General features: G+C 44.2%; 1 protein-coding gene across 1 annotated transcript in view; it reads right to left on the reverse strand.

Annotated features, from left to right (window-relative positions):
• Positions 1-17,681, reverse strand: part of ADGRB1 (adhesion G protein-coupled receptor B1) — a 398,297-nt gene that overhangs the window by 47,707 nt on the left and 332,909 nt on the right. The window contains exons 21-23 of the mRNA XM_075270037.1: positions 14,773-14,842; positions 3,118-3,184; positions 2,405-2,490 (exon numbers count right to left, since the gene is read on the reverse strand). Coding sequence (XP_075126138.1) covers positions 2,405-2,490; positions 3,118-3,184; positions 14,773-14,842 — 223 coding nt within the window. The remainder of the gene's footprint in view (positions 1-2,404; positions 2,491-3,117; positions 3,185-14,772; positions 14,843-17,681) is intronic.

Consider the following 17,681-nt stretch of genomic DNA (forward strand, 5'->3'; position numbering starts at 1 on the left):
TAAACAATGATGTTTTGAGCCGTTTGGGGCATTAGGGCTAATTATAGGAATGGGGTTTCGGCATCTAAATTCACAGAGTGTGGTGAAAATAGAAACATGTATTTAGAAATCCTAATGGGTAAATCAATGTAAAACCCTTGGATCTTAAGCACAACATGTTCCTGTGGGCATTGATGTACGCACGACCTCTTGGCTGACTGATGGAGAGCCTGGATCATGGGGCTTTAGCGTCTCTTAAGTCCTCTTCAGGTGTTTATTTCTGTCCAATGATGACATGAGCACAAAGGCTCTGACATTTTCTGAGCTATTTGTCATCCAGACTGAGCAAACATCTAGATAAATATGTATGCTGGGGTTTCAGGGTATTATTTCTGCAATATGGAAGGGTCATTTAACTCTGCTCTTAGAGGTCTTTAGAAAATCTTATAGTTCTGGAGACGTAGATCAAGTTATTGTCGGAGAAGTAAAACAAATCAAATATAAATACCCTAAACCAAAAATTATATGGGATTTTAGAAGGCTGCCTGATGTCCTCATCCTGAACCTAGACTACAAAATTTTTGATCATACATGTTGGAATGGGTTGGTTAAAAGTATTATGAAACTGTAGAGCTGTCTCATTGACCGATGGATACCACCAGCCAAGCTGAGGATCACCGTCATCCCATGGAACGGGATGGCTCAAGTTCAATTCTTAGAGCCCTGAGAAATCTAAAAGTGGAAACACAAAAATGGGCCTTCTCAAAAACTTTCAATAGCAGAGTAGTCACTGATGGACATCAAGTCAAACTAATGTAGTTATGGGCTGGTCGAACCAACTGCAGAAGTGTAGAGTGGTCTTGTGTACCAATGGATGCCACTGGTGAAGATGAGAATCATAGTCTTCGAGCTTCTTGGAAAGTTCCCATGTCAGGATTTAAATACTTTGACTACTTAGAAGTCCAAGGGTGGAAACCCAAAAAAAGTGCCCTCTCAAAAATTTTGATCGACAAAGTGGCTGGTTTATAGAACTACATAATTTGGTAAATCTCCTCAATAAGGTTGGGAAGTCTCAAGTGACATCTTAAGACTCCTTAGGGTGGAGAATCACTTTGTCTTGTAAAGGGTGGAGAAACGTTTTGTCCCAAAAACTTTGTCTTGTAAACATAGTTCACTGAAGAACAATGAGTCTAATTAGTATAGTGATGGAATCGGGTGAGAGAGGTGGAACATTTTAGAGTTGCCTGATGAGACAATGGATCAAACTAACCAATGAAAGAATCAGTCACCATGCTGAGGACGAGAAATCGAATGACAAGGAGTCAACCCAGCCTATATGGCCCAATGAACAAACCAAGGGACCTCAAGCGCTAGTAGAGCAGCCTGCCTACCATAGCTCTGGGGTACTATAGCCAAGTACCCACAATGGTTTAGCACTATTGTTAGTATAGGTTGGCTCTGATGGTTGATTTATAAGATGTTGTCCATGCCTGACTTAAGTCCCCAAATAATATAGTTAAATGTCCTTGTTTTTAATGTTTCTGTCCAAACTGTGTTCCAACACAAATAAAACAATTCATAGAATCACAGGAGGTGGAAAACAGAAGTTACTTCTAATGAACCTATAAGGTTTACACAGAATGTGATCAATAACCAGATGCAGGTAAGGAGGGTAAATTGTTACCATGTCAGTGTCATGTTGGGCAAGTGCAACATGGTGGAATAATGGATACCATTAGTCAAGGTGAGGGTTACTGTTGCCTTATGCAAGCTGCAATGACTGGGATATGATGGACAGAACATCTCACCTACTAAGACAATATCCAGGAAGAGTTCAGGATCAGTTCACATCAAGTATAGCTTTATCATCCTGACTTATCTCCAGCAGTGAACCAGAGCCGTCATTAAATCCCTCGTGCTCTGCTAACCATGCCCCAGTCTATACGGCAAAGCTGACAAGTGAAAATGTGCGCTAGGTCCACGTCTTAAAGTGGTTTTCCCATTTGTGACCTTTATTGGTTGGGATATCAAGAATTAATGGCCATGAAAGGGATACAGTATCTATATAGGATATAGATACTGTAAAATGTGTTGTATTTCTACTACAATATACAATGTATCTCATTCAACATGACATACTTTTTGGGGAATATGCAAATATGTTTCCCAGGATGTAATTAGGAAGACAGTGCCTCTGTACACCGCCTCTTAGGAAGCCCCCTTACCATCATGCATGACTTTTCCAATAAGCCTAATAACATGATGCGGGGATTATTGCCAAACCAGTATATCCATTCCAAAAGGAACAGAACCCCAGCTGTGGACAGCGCTGTTCCGATCAATGGCAGTGTTTGCACAGTGTTAGGATAGCAATCTGGTTATTGCTCATGTCATCTGCTCTAAGACACACCGACAATGGACTTACCCGGCCCGTTCCTTGAGCTTCTTGTCAGTGATGCCATCTTTCGAAACAAGTTTATTAAACACCAGAATTCCAATGACCATGTTGACCTGCAGAGAAGAAAATGAGATATATTCTTGGCAAAGAAACACGTTTTCTTGTAAGATGCAGACGACAAATTGGAAGCTGCATCTGCACGATGTTCACGTGAGCCGCCATGGAAGTGCTCGTCTTCGTAGGTTACTACTGAACGGACTAATGTGATTACTAAACTCTTTATTCTTAGAATTACCAGGCATATCCTGGGGAAAAAGGATTGGACATGTTGAATGTCACAGGAGATAAGCCACCAGAGTGCTGGACAGTAGCTTACTCCTTTCTCCCCAGGGACAATACATGCATGCTCGGCCCAACTGAGTGTGAGGGATCGGAAGCGATAGCCGAATGACCTTCTACAGTATTATACTAATATTCCGAGGGCTGGAGACCACACAGAGCAGCCACAGAGATTTTTAATTCCTCAATTTCCATGCTCAATGATTTCAGCAGGAGGATTATGGCATTGAGAGACCATTAATCCCTTCATTGTCTCAAAACCGGAACATCACAGGAGTGTTCACCGAATCCTGTATCTGCTCTCAGGCTCCTTCCCTCTGATACGACTCAATGACTTGGATTTATAGATAGAAAAAAAATCATAGGGAACAACAAAGAGAGGGATTCATCAAACAAAATACCAAAACAACAGCAGCGGCCGGGCCCACGAAGGCGTAGAGGAGACCTCCTTCCAGAGACAACCAGCAACTGCAAAAGACAAACAAGCGAGTTACCCGACGGTGTGAATACAAATGTGCGCACTTCTATGGTTCAAGAAACTTGTTGTTGTGCTCAGATAAATATACAAATCTCTAGAGAGAACCTCCGAGGATGAAATCTGGGGCTGTTCCTTCACCACTGTTTGATGCTATTCTGTATCTGTATTGCAATTAAAACTGTGAGAAATTTATAAAGAATGTTTCCATTTGTATCCCAGGACATCAAGCAGATCACACTTACTGTAAGGTGACTGGCTGCAGCAGGAGCTCTCCCCCACTGCTCTGCCATAGGAGGACAGGACGGATAAGCCCCACCTCTTAGGGAAGTGTGTGTATATATATATATATATATATATATATATATATATATATATGAAGAAATAGTTGTATGCCAATGAAGGAGAGGGGCTGGATTGGCGCTGACAATCCCCAGACTTCAACCCAATCAAACACTTGTGGGTAGAGTTGAAGAAAAAGTTCTTTTTGTCCAGTGTGCACCAACATGGTCGGTCGAGACATCCGTGAATCTGAAGAAGAGCATGCCCAGAAGGATCCAGGCAGTGATGGAAGCCAAAAGGGGACACTAAAAGGGGGGCCACACGGTGGCTCAGTGGTTAGCACTGCAGCCTTGTAGCGCTGGGCCCTGGTGTTCAAATCCCGCCAAGGGCATAAAAACCATCTGCAAGGAGTTTGTATGTTCTCCCCATGTTTGCATGGATTTCCATCCCATATTCCAAAGACATACTGATAGGGAAAAATGTACATTGTGAGCTCTATGTGGGGCTCACAATCTACATAAAAAAAAAAAAAAAGGGGATACTAAAAATGTAATTAATGTTTACAGGAGCAAAACAGTAACAGTAACAATGTAGTCACATGAGAAGAATCTCCAGAACTGATCATATGCTGAATAGCTACAAGTCACATTTATGTATCAGATAGCCAGGAGGATTGTCTATAAGATGATGGGAGTCTCACGTCCCAAGCTGTAGTGGATGGGGAGATATGGAGCCGGAAAGTCACAAGGTCAATATATTGTTAGCCTTCATTTGTAGTGTAGCTTTCTATGGAAAGTCGAATGGTCGGTCCCTGGTCAATAGATAGAGAAAGCCAAGCAGAACCAACAGGACTTGGAGTGAATAGAGACCTACACCTAAAATGTTGAAACTGCTGCTACCTGGAAACCATCAGCAAACAAATGCTAAAAATTATGTGTAAAATTCAGTAAAATCTGAACAATCAACATCTGATACTTGTATTGGGTAATTATGGGATGAAAATGGCTGTGTAAGTCTCCATACGCCAGTGATGGTGCTCACTCCTTACCCAGATCCTTGCATTGGGTAGTCATATACTAGATAAGATAAGATAGACCATACTGGGCAATATATATTGGTCATTTTCTTAGTCTTGCTGCTTCTGTCGCTACAATTCTAGCTTTGTTGGCTACACCGTCTGCTACAAAGGTGTAAGGTCACACTCCAGACCAGTGACCATAAGACACACACACAACACAGACCCTTCTCCTAACTTCTGGAATGTTCTATACATTAGGGAGGGGGCCAGTAGGGTATATATAAATGTCTACAGGTTCCTATGAGCTTACAATTGTCTATATATCTTAGGGGGTCGGAGTCAATGACTTCTAAGCTCCCCTAAATCAGAGAAAGCGATGACTTCTATTCTTGTATATTATCTTTTATTTGCTTCTTCTGTTTTTCCATCTTGGATCTGCTAGCCTTCGGACCCCTGTAACACATGTACTAGTGAGTGGGTGGGCTGGAGTCCTTGGGGCGCTTTCTCATCTGGATGAATGTGTTGCAAAATTGTTAGAATTTCAGTAAATCCCCATGGTTGGCCGCACCATAATTGCCATGTGAGAAGAGACCCTAGAGAAGATCCTAAACCCACAGACACTGAATCCAAATACATGACAAAGGATCCATCAACAGCAGCTTGCTGACAGTTTCCAGGAATGAACAGGTGGTTTCACATTATACAAAGTAGCAAATAAGAGACATTGTAAAATAGATTCCGTATTCTATAATGATAAGCGAGACGCTCTTGTGCGACCTCCACCGCACGCCAGGTCTTCTGCCGCACCGCTTGCACGTTTGCCTTCATGTGCTTTTATTTGCAGGTAAACTGTTGTGCGCGTTTGATGAGCCCTCGCCCCGTTCACAGCAGACAGTGCGAAAACACAATGTATCTCTACTTCACATGGGCTGACAGCAAAATGACTACTGTGAGAATCGCTGGCACGGAGATGAAAGGTTTTCCAGTGCTGTGCCAAGAGTCCAGACATTGCCGCCTGAATGCCAATGAGATCCCAGACAGCTGACCCTGGTCAATTGTTTCTGCTCCAGGGCCAAAGCCAATATTGCAGTGACAGATGTCCGGGCAGTGAAAGCGATGGTGACGCTCCCCCTCGCTGTGATGGCGTAGGAAGAGGACAAGCGCTGGAGTGACACGGAGATCTATTAACACTTACGCTGACACGAAGGCGGACATCATTTATCACTGGATAGTATGTATAAGAATTGAACACAATGTAACAAGAGGTTAACCCCTTAAAGGAACCAACCATGCCCCCTCCTCCGTCTCACTGTCCTGCATCCGATCAGGTTTCATCTGGCTGCAGCAGGAGCCTCCCCCCCTCTGCCCAGTCTAAAATAGGATCCCCACCCATTGGATATTTTCTGGTAAAAATGAGAGAGGTCAACAGGGCGTTCACCCTCTATTCTGCTGATATTGGACTCGCTTTAAAATATTTCCAAAAATTTTCAGCAGTTTGACCCTGGCACGAGAGAACTTGCAGTATTCAAAAGAAAAAAAAAAAATATGCAAAGAACAAAACCCCCGACCAAGGACATGTAACCAAGTAATTTTCCGAGGAATGAGCATCTTAACAAAATCATGATTGGCCTTCGCCTTCTCAGAGCAAACTCAGTCTACCTTGAAGACAGCTAATAAATTAATTCTAGCACTCACGCTGTTTTCAAGTCCCGTATTAAGATTAATGTCGCCCATTCTTTCCACCTAAATAAGGTGTTCTTAGCAATTTGTAAGCTGAACAAGTGGAAAGGTTTGACACGGTGGCACTGCGTGGCACGAAGCAGGTCATTATTCAATGTCAGGCCGCCTCGACGTGGCGCACAAAGCTAAATATTATCCTCGCACTTTCATGGAAGATGTTCCCTGACATTGAAAAAGCCTTTTACCCTCAACCGCTCCCTGTAAACAGCAGGGGACGCTACAGTGTGAACGGGGGCCAGGGAAAGCGACGTCGGGTAAGAAAACCTGATCATGGTGCTGTACGGACTCACATCTGCTAAGGATCAGACAGGTTGGATTTCAACATGTCCAATACATTGTTCATACTAGAGATAGGCTTCCTCCGATGGTGCCTGGCAGCCGCTCGTTCCTGACTCCCTATTGACTCCCACAGGCGAACCAATCATTCATGCTTATGGGGAAATGTATAACTGTCAGCTGACAGTTATTTAAGGTGTAGGGCCGCCTTTAAGGGGTTTTCCATTTCCTTGACCCCCAACAATAAGCAGTCTGAAGAGATCGCAGCATTCACGTTAGTTGTGTGACCCCTTGACTGAGAACCGAGAACAGCGCCGCACATTGTATAGTGGCTATGTATAGTATTGCAGCTTATAACCATTCACTTGAAAGAGACTGAGCTGTACATGGGTCACATGACGACTGAACCCCAAAATCGATGTCTACAGATGGATGCCTTTTTCCATTTGGAAGATATTTTCTGATTTGGTTGATATCCCAAATCATGTAACAAGGCGCCTTTAAAATGTTGGGCAGTGAATTATAAGGAGTCTAGAGATGAGCGAGTAGTATTCCATCGAATACCTGGCTCCCATAGGAATGCGTGTAAGCAGCTGAACACCAAGGGGTTAATACCGTCTGTAGTAATGATAATGGAGTGTATAGCTCTAACTTTACCCTGATGCCTAAATAAATAGTTGCTTAATTAAAAAAATATTAAACTTGGAAAGACTGAAGAAAAATCCCCCTCCCCCAATAATGCCCCCCATGAGCAGTGACACATTGACTTGACATCCCCCCTATTACTATTTACTATATTTGATCACTTTTGGTCTTCTAGCAGGAAGTAAAGATCCTGATTGTACTAATGTCAACGCTGATAAGAAAGTATCACCAGAGAGAGAAAGAGACAAGGAGGCAGTACCATCTGTACCTACATTATTCACAGGAAGAGACAAGGAGGCAGCACTATCTGTACCTACATTATTAATAGGAAGAGACAAGGAGGCAGCACTATCTGTACCTACATTATTAATAGGGAGAGACAGGAAGGCAGTACTATCTGTACCTACATTATTAATAGGAAGAGACAAGGAGGCAGCACTATCTGTACCTACATTATTAACAGGAAGAGACAGGAAGGCAGCACTATCTGTACCTACATTATTAATAGGAAGAGACAAGGAGGCAGCACTATCTGTACCTACATTATTAACAGGAAGAGACAAGGAGGCAGCACTATCTGTACCTACATTATTAATAGGAAGAGACAAGGAGGCAGCACTATCTGTACCTACATTATTAATAGGGAGAGACAGGAAGGCAGTACTATCTGTACCTACATTATTAATAGGAAGAGACAAGGAGGCAGCACTATCTGTACCTACATTATTAACAGGAAGAGACAGGAAGGCAGCACTATCTGTACCTACATTATTAATAGGAAGAGACAAGGAGGCAGCACTATCTGTACCTACATTATTAACAGGAAGAGACAGGAAGGCAGCACTATCTGTACCTACATTATTAATAGGGAGAGACAGGAAGGCAGTACTATCTGTACCTACATTATTAATAGGAAGAGACAAGGAGGCAGCACTATCCGTACCTACATTATTAATAGGAAGAGACAAGGAGGCTGTATTATCTGTACCTACATCATTTACACAGAGACAGGGAAGACAGTACTATCTCTATCTACATTATTAGCAGGGAGTGATAGAAAGACAGTACTTTCTGTACCTACAATATTATTAGGGAGTGACGGGAAGTACTTTCTGTACTTACATCATTTAAAGAGATAGACTGGGAAGACAAGACTAGGTGTATCTGCATCATTAACAGGGAGTGATGTGAAGACAGAACTATCTGTGCCTACATTTTAGCAAGGAAAGATACAAGGAGTACTATCTGTAATTACAATTTTAACAGGGAGTGATGGGAAGACAGTATTATCTCTACCTACATAACTAACAAGGAGTGATGGAAAGACAATACTGTCTGTATTTACATCATTAACATAAAGTTACAGGAAGACAGGACTAGCTGTACCTACATCATATACAGAGAGAGGCAGGGAAGCAGTACTATCTGTGCCTTCATCATTAACAGGACGAGATAGGAAAACAGCAATATCTGAACCTGCTTAATTTACAGGGAGTGATAGAGTAGTGTACCTACATTATTTACAAGGCGTGATAGGAAAACAGTTCTATCTGTAGCTACATCATTAACAGGGTGAGGAACAGGAAGACGGTACTATCTGTAGCTGCATCATTTACAGGGAAAACGCGGAATACAGTACTATTTATACCTGCATGATTTACATAGCGAAAAGAAGAAAGTGCTATCTGTACCTACATCTTTGACAGGGAGAGGCAGAGAACCAGTACTATCTGTGCCAATATCATTTACTGTAGTAGGGAGAGAATACTCTCTATACCTACAGTAAGTAATTTAGAGAGACAGGATATCAGTAGTATCTGTACCTATAGAATTTGCCATGATAGAAAGGGAGGCTCCACTATGTGTACCAACATTATTTACTGTAATAAGGAGACAGCACTGCCAGTACCATCATTATCTACTGTAATAGGGAGGCTCCACTATGTGTACCTACATCATTTATTGTAATAAGGAGACAGCACTATCAGTACCATCATTATCTACTGTAATAGGGAGGCAGCACTATCTGCACCTATATCATTTACTGTAACAGGGAGGCAGCACTACTTGTACCATCATTACCTACTGTAATAGGGAGGCAGCACTATCTGTACCTACATCATTTACTTTAATAGGGAGGCAGCACTATCTGTACCTACATCATTTATTGTAATAAGGAGACAGCACTATCAGTACCATCATTATTTACTGTAATAGGGAGGCAGCACTATCTGCACCTATATCATTTACTGTAACAGGGAGGCAGCACTACTTGTACCATCATTATCTACTGTAATAGGGAGGCAGCACTATCTGTACCTACATCATTTACTTTAATAGGGAGGCAGCACTATCTGTACCTACATCATTTATTGTAATAGAGAGGCAGCACTATCTGCACCTACATCATTTACTTTAATAGGGAGGCAGCACTATCTGCACCTACATCATTTATTGTAATAGGGAGGCAGCACTATCTGTGCCATCATTATCTACTGTAATAGGGAGGCAGCACTATCTGTACCTACATCATTTACTACAATAAGTAGACAGCACTATCTGTACCTACATCATTTATTGTAATAGGGAGGCAGCACTATCTGCACCTACATCATTTACTACAATAAGTAGACAGCACTATCTGTACCTACATCATTTATTGTAATAAGGAGGCAGCACTATCTGTGCCATCATTATCTACTGTAATAGGGAGGCAGCACTATCTGTACCTACATCATTTACTGTAATAAGGAGACAGCACTATCTGTACCATCATTATCTACTGTAATAGGGAGGCAGCACTATCTGTACCTACATCATTTATTGTAATAGGGAGGCAGCACTATCTGTCCCTACATTATTGTCTGTAATGGGGAAGCAGTATTAGCTATGTCTACATCATTTACAAGGAGAAACAGGTAGACAGTATGATCTGAGCAGAATTAAAGTAAAGCAGACATGTACTACGCCCCCTAGCATGGCGAACATCCCATGACATGTAACCTATGCACAGAGATGGCAGTCACTTTGCTGTTTCTGTGTGAGTGTTAATATGGAGAGAGAACTCAGGTAATAAATGATGAAATTCTGGAGACATCATCAGTCTCTTCCTCCACAGCTCCATGTACACTGCAGGGAATAGGCTGGTACACAGGACTCTGCAGGCCAGATTCTCATTAACCCCTTCTCTGCCACCCTTAGAGCTGCAGATAGAGGTCCAGTCTCCTCCGCCCCTCCCCGCTCCCTGCACAGCTGCGCTCCTGGTCAGCGCCTCCGAACAAGCTGCAGGAAGTAAGATAAATGTCCCTGCAGTGGATGTGAGCAGGCTGCAGAACCTGTGGCGCCATGCCAGCGACACTCCTGTGATTTTAAGGGGAGAGAGTGAGAGCCTGGATCCGAATATAACCCAGAGGTGATTAGATGGAAACGATGGGGGCCGGCGTGAAAATCTGCTTTACTGGAGAGGATCATGTGCAGAGTGAACGGGCGCTGTGCGCCATGATTAAACATTGCTGCAGTCTTGTGGGTATCCAGCAGACGAACAGCAGTGAATACATAACAAGTCTCCGGTACTGCGAGGGAGGACTGCAGACAACCGAGCTGTAGTCAATCAGATCACAGGGGGAGGACTGCAGACAACCGAGCTGTAGTCAATCAGATCACAGGGGGAGGACTGCAGACAGCCAAGCTGTAGTCAATCAGATCACAGGTGGAGGACTGCAGACAACCGAGCTGTAGTCAATCAGATCACAGGGGGAGGACTGCAGACAGCCAAGCTGTAGTCAATCAGATCACAGGGGGAGGACTGCAGACAACCGAGCTGTAGTCAATCAGATCACAGGTGGAGGACTGCAGACAACCGAGCTGTAGTCAATCAGATCACAGGTGGAGGACTGCAGACAACCGAGCTGTAGTCAATCAGATCACAGGGGGAGGACTGCAGACAACCGAGCTGTAGTCAATCAGATCACAGGGGGAGGACTGCAGACAACCGAGCTGTAGTCAATCAGATCACAGGTGGAGGACTGCAGACAACCGAGCTGTAGTCAATCAGATCACAGGGGGAGGACTGCAGACAACCGAGCTGTAGTCAATCAGATCACAGGGGGAGGACTGCAGACAACCGAGCTGTAGTCAATCAGATCACAGGTGGAGGACTGCAGACAACCGAGCTGTAGTCAATCAGATCACAGGGGGAGGACTGCAGACAACCGAGCTGTAGTCAATCAGATCACAGGTGGAGGACTGCAGACAACCGAGCTGTAGTCAATCAGATCACAGGGGGAGGACTGCAGACAACCGAGCTGTAGTCAATCAGATCACAGGGGGAGGACTGCAGACAACCGAGCTGTAGTCAATCAGATCACAGGGGGAGGACTGCAGACAACCGAGCTGTAGTCAATCAGATCACAGGTGGAGGACTGCAGACAACCAAGCTGTAGTCAATCAGATCACAGGGGGAGGACTGCAGACGGCCAAGCTGTAGTCAATCAGATCACAGGTGGAGGACTGCAGACAACCGAGCTGTAGTCAATCAGATCACAGGGGGAGGACTGCAGACAACCGAGCTGTAGTCAATCAGATCACAGGGGGAGGACTGCAGACAACCGAGCTGTAGTCAATCAGATCACAGGGGGAGGACTGCAGACAACCGAGCTGTAGTCAATCAGATCACAGGGGGAGGACTGCAGACAGCAGAGCTGTAGTCAATCAGATCACAGGGGGAGGACTGCAGACAGCCAAGCTGTAGTCAATCAGATCACAGGGGGAGGACTGCAGACGGCCAAGCTGTAGTCAATCAGATCACAGTTGGAGGACTGCAGACAACCGAGCTGTAGTCAATCAGATCACAGGGGGAGGACTGCACACAACCAAGCTGTAGTCAATCAGATCACAGGTGGAGGACTACAGACTTCCGAGCTGTAGTCAATCAGATCACAGGTGGAGGACTGCAGACAACCGAACTGTAGTCAATCAGATCACAGGGGGAGGACTGCAGACAGCCGAGCTGTAGTCAATCAGATCACAGGGGGAGGACTACAGACTTCCGAGCTGTAGTCAATCAGATCACAGGTGGAGGACTGCAGACAACCGAGCTGTAGTCAATCAGATCACAGGAGGAGGACTGCAGACAACCGAGCTGTAGTCAATCAGATCACAGGTGGAGGACTGCAGACAACCAAGCTGTAGTCAATCAGATCACAGGGGGAGGACTGCAGACAACCGAGCTGTAGTCAATCAGATCACAGGGGGAGGACTGCAGACAACCGAGCTGTAGTCAATCAGATCACAGGGGGAGGACTACAGACTTCCGAGCTGTAGTCAATCAGATCACAGGGGGAGGACTACAGACTTCCGAGCTGTAGTCAATCAGATCACAGGTGGAGGACTGCAGACAACCGAGCTGTAGTCAATCAGATCACAGGTGGAGGACTGCAGACAACCAAGCTGTAGTCAATCAGATCACAGGGGGAGGACTGCAGACGGCCAAGCTGTAGTCAATCAGATCACAGGTGGAGGACTGCAGACAACCGAGCTGTAGTCAATCAGATCACAGGGGGAGGACTGCAGACAACCGAGCTGTAGTCAATCAGATCACAGGGGGAGGACTGCAGACGGCCAAGCTGTAGTCAATCAGATCACAGGTGGAGGACTGCAGACAACCGAGCTGTAGTCAATCAGATCACAGGGGGAGGACTGCAGACAACCGAGCTGTAGTCAATCAGATCACAGGGGGAGGACTGCAGACAACCGAGCTGTAGTCAATCAGATCACAGGGGGAGGACTGCAGACAACCGAGCTGTAGTCAATCAGATCACAGGGGGAGGACTGCAGACAGCAGAGCTGTAGTCAATCAGATCACAGGGGGAGGACTGCAGACAGCCAAGCTGTAGTCAATCAGATCACAGGGGGAGGACTGCAGACGGCCAAGCTGTAGTCAATCAGATCACAGTTGGAGGACTGCAGACAACCGAGCTGTAGTCAATCAGATCACAGGGGGAGGACTGCACACAACCAAGCTGTAGTCAATCAGATCACAGGTGGAGGACTACAGACTTCCGAGCTGTAGTCAATCAGATCACAGGAGGAGGACTGCAGACAACCGAACTGTAGTCAATCAGATCACAGGGGGAGGACTGCAGACAACCGAGCTGTAGTCAATCAGATCACAGGTGGAGGACTGCAGACAACCGAACTGTAGTCAATCAGATCACAGGGGGAGGACTGCAGACAACCGAGCTGTAGTCAATCAGATCACAGGGGGAGGACTGCAGACAACCGAGCTGTAGTCAATCAGATCACAGGGGGAGGACTGCAGACAACCGAGCTGTAGTCAATCAGATCACAGGGGGAGGACTGCAGACAACCGAGCTGTAGTCAATCAGATCACAGGGGGAGGACTGCAGACAACCGAGCTGTAGTCAATCAGATCACAGGGGGAGGACTGCACACAACCGAGCTGTAGTCAATCAGATCACAGGTGGAGGACTGCAGACAACCGAGCTGTAGTCAATCAGATCACAGGAGGAGGACTGCAGACAGCCGAGCTGTAGTCAATCAGATCACAGGGGGAGGACTGCAGACAACCGAGCTGTAGTCAATCAGATCACAGGGGGAGGACTGCAGACAACCGAGCTGTAGTCAATCAGATCACAGGAGGAGGACTGCAGACAACCGAGCTGTAGTCAATCAGATCACAGGAGGAGGACTGCAGACAGCCGAGCTGTAGTCAATCAGATCACAGGAGGAGGACTGCAGACAGCCGAGCTGTAGTCAATCAGATCACAGGAGGAGGACTGCAGACAACCGAGCTGTAGTCAATCAGATCACAGGAGGAGGACTGCAGACAGCCGAGCTGTAGTCAATCAGATCACAGGAGGAGGACTGCAGACAACCGAGCTGTAGTCAATCAGATCACAGGGGGAGGACTGCAGACAACTGAGCTGTAGTCAATCAGATCACAGGAGGAGGACTGCAGACAGCCAAGCTGTAGTCAATCAGATCACAGGTGGAGGACTGCAGACAGCCGAGCTGTAGTCAATCAGATCACAGGTGGAGGACTGCAGATTGTTTAACAATTTTTTCGTTCCAGTTATTTAAATGATTTGTATCTTTATAATTTTTATTTGCATTTTATTTATCTCTATATAATCTCATTTAATATTGTAATTATTATTACATTGTATTTCTATAGCGCCAACATATTCCTAAGCGATATACAAATCATAGTGTAGACGTATGCAGCAGAGATGACTTTGTCATGGCACACCACAACATTTGAAGTAGGTTCATCATCATCACCAATATACAGATTTCATCCAGGATTTACACAAACAAGCCTGCTTTATTCCAGAAACAGCGCCACCACAGTCCACAGGTAGGGCCTGGTGTTACAGTTCAGCTCCATTAAAGTGAATGAGGACTGGTGGACTGGACCTGGGGGCTGCTGCAGTTTTTGGAAGTAAGCAGCCATGTCTCAGTTCACCCTTTAAACCCTGTGTAATCCATCTCCCCCATGCTTTACACTGCAGGGAGGAGCCTGAATAAAGGGGAGGAGTCTGGAGATATAGAGGTAATATATGGATAGAGATACATGCAGAAAACAGAGACATCACTTACTAATTGGCCGATCCATAGCCCTTCGCCTTAGTAAAACCGACGGAGATCGCCACGACCAAAGCAGGGAGGCCTGAAACATAGAGGAGAGGCGGAGTCATCTCATAGCATCACATGTCATAGGGTTAGATACACAGTATCACACATTATAGCTCAGCAGAGAGTGTCACATATGATAGAATTAGATACAGCAATTTAACAGGTACTATCACACAGGATAGGATTAGATACAAAGCTCATATAGTATCACACAGGATAGGATTAGATACACAGCTCAGTATACAGTATTACACAGTGATAGGATTAGATACACAGCTCAGTATACAGTATCACACAGGATAGGATTAGATACACAGCTCAGTATACAGTATCACACAGGATAGGATTAGATACACAGCTCAGTATACAGTATCACACAGGATAGGATTAGATACACAGCTCAGTATACAGTATCACACAGGATAGGATTAGATACACAGCTCAGTATACAGTATCACGCAGGATAGGATTAGATACACAGCTCAGTATACAGTATCACACAGGATAGGATTAGATACACAGCTCAGTATACAGTATCACACAGGATAGGATTAGATACACAGCTCAGTATACAGTATCACACAGGATAGGATTAGATACACAGCTCAGTATACAGTATCACAGGATAGGATTAGATACACAGCTCAGTATACAGTATCACACAGGATAGGATTAGATACACAGCTCAGTATACAGTATCACACAGGATAGGATTAGATACACAGCTCAGTATACAGTATCACACAGGATAGGATTAGATACACAGCTCAGTATACAGTATCACACAGGATAGGATTAGATACACAGCTCAGCATACAGTATCACACAGGATAGGATTAGATACAGCTCAGTATACAGTATCACACAGGATAGGATTAGATACACAGCTCAGTATACAGTATCACACAGGATAGGATTAGATACACAGCTCAGTATACAGTATCACACGGGATAGGATTAGATACACAGCTCAGTATACAGTATCACACAGGATATGATTAGATACACAGCTCAGTATACTGTATCACACAGGATAGGATTAGATACACAGCTCAGTATACAGTATCACACAGGATAGGATTAGATACACAGCTCAGTATACAGTATCACACAGGATAGGATTAGATACACAGCTCAGTATACAGTATCACACAGGATAGGATTAGATACACAGCTCAGTATACTGTATCACACAGGATAGGATTAGATACACAGCTCAGTATACAGTATCACACAGGATAGGATTAGATACAGCTCAGTATACAGTATCACACAGGATAGGATTAGATACACAGCTCAGTATACAGTATCACACAGGATAGGATTAGATACACAGCTCAGTATACAGTATCACGCAGGATAGGATTAGATACACAGCGCAGTATACAGTATCACACAGGATAGGATTAGATACACAGCTCAGTATACAGTATCACACAGGATGGGATTAGATACACAGCTCAGTATACAGTATCACACAGGATAGGATTAGATACACCGCTCAGTATACAGTATCACACAGGATAGGATTAGATACACAGCTCAGTATACAGTATCACACAGGATAGGATTAGATACACCGCTCAGTATACTGTATCACACAGGATAGGATTAGATACACCGCTCAGTATACTGTATCACACAGGATAGGATTAGATACACAGCTCAGTATACAGTATCACACAGGATAGGATTAGCTACACAGCTCAGTATACAGTATCACACAGGATGGGATTAGATACAGATCAGTATACAGTATCACACAGGATAGGATTAGATACACAGCTCAGTATACAGTATCACACAGGATAGGATTAGATACACAGCTCAATAAACAGTATCACACAGGATAGGATTAGATACACAGCTCAGTATACAGTATCACACAGGATAGGATTAGATACACAGCTCAGTATACAGTATCACACAGGATAGGATTAGATACACAGCTCAGTATACAGTATCACACAGGATAGGATTAGATACACAGCTCAGTATACAGTATTACACAGGATAGGATTAGATACAGCTCAGTATACAGTATCACACAGGATAGGATTAGATACAGCTCAGTATACAGTATTACACAGGATAGGATTAGATACACAGCTCAGTATACAGTATCACACAGGATAGGATTAGATACACAGCTCAGTATACAGTATCACACAGGATAGGATTAGATACACAGCTCAGTATACTGTATCGCACAGGATAGGATTAGATACACAGCTCAGTATACAGTATCACGCAGGATAGGATTAGATACAGCTCAGTATACAGTATCATGCAGGATAGGATTAGATACACAGCTCAGTATACAGTATCACACAGGATAGGATTAGATACACAGCTCAGTATACAGTATCACACAGGATAGGATTAGATACACAGCTCAGTATACTGTATCACACAGGATAGGATTAGATACAGCTCAGTATACAGTATCACACAGGATAGGATTAGATACACAGCTCAGTATACAGTATCACACAGGATAGGATTAGATACACAGCTCAGTATACAGTATCACACAGGATAGGATTAGATACACAGCTCAGTATACAGTATCACACAGGATAGGATTAGATACACAGCTCAGTATACTGTATCGCACAGGATAGGATTAGATACACAGCTCAGTATACAGTATCACGCAGGATAGGATTAGATACAGCTCAGTATACAGTATCATGCAGGATAGGATTAGATACACAGCTCAGTATACAGTATCACACAGGATAGGATTAGATACACAGCTCAGTATACAGTATCACACAGGATAGGATTAGATACACAGCTCAGTATACTGTATCACACAGGATAGGATTAGATACAGCTCAGTATACAGTATCACACAGGATAGGATTAGA

The sequence above is a fragment of the Leptodactylus fuscus genome, chromosome 4 (genome assembly GCF_031893055.1).
Source record: "Leptodactylus fuscus isolate aLepFus1 chromosome 4, aLepFus1.hap2, whole genome shotgun sequence".
NCBI lineage: Eukaryota > Metazoa > Chordata > Amphibia > Anura > Leptodactylidae > Leptodactylus > Leptodactylus fuscus.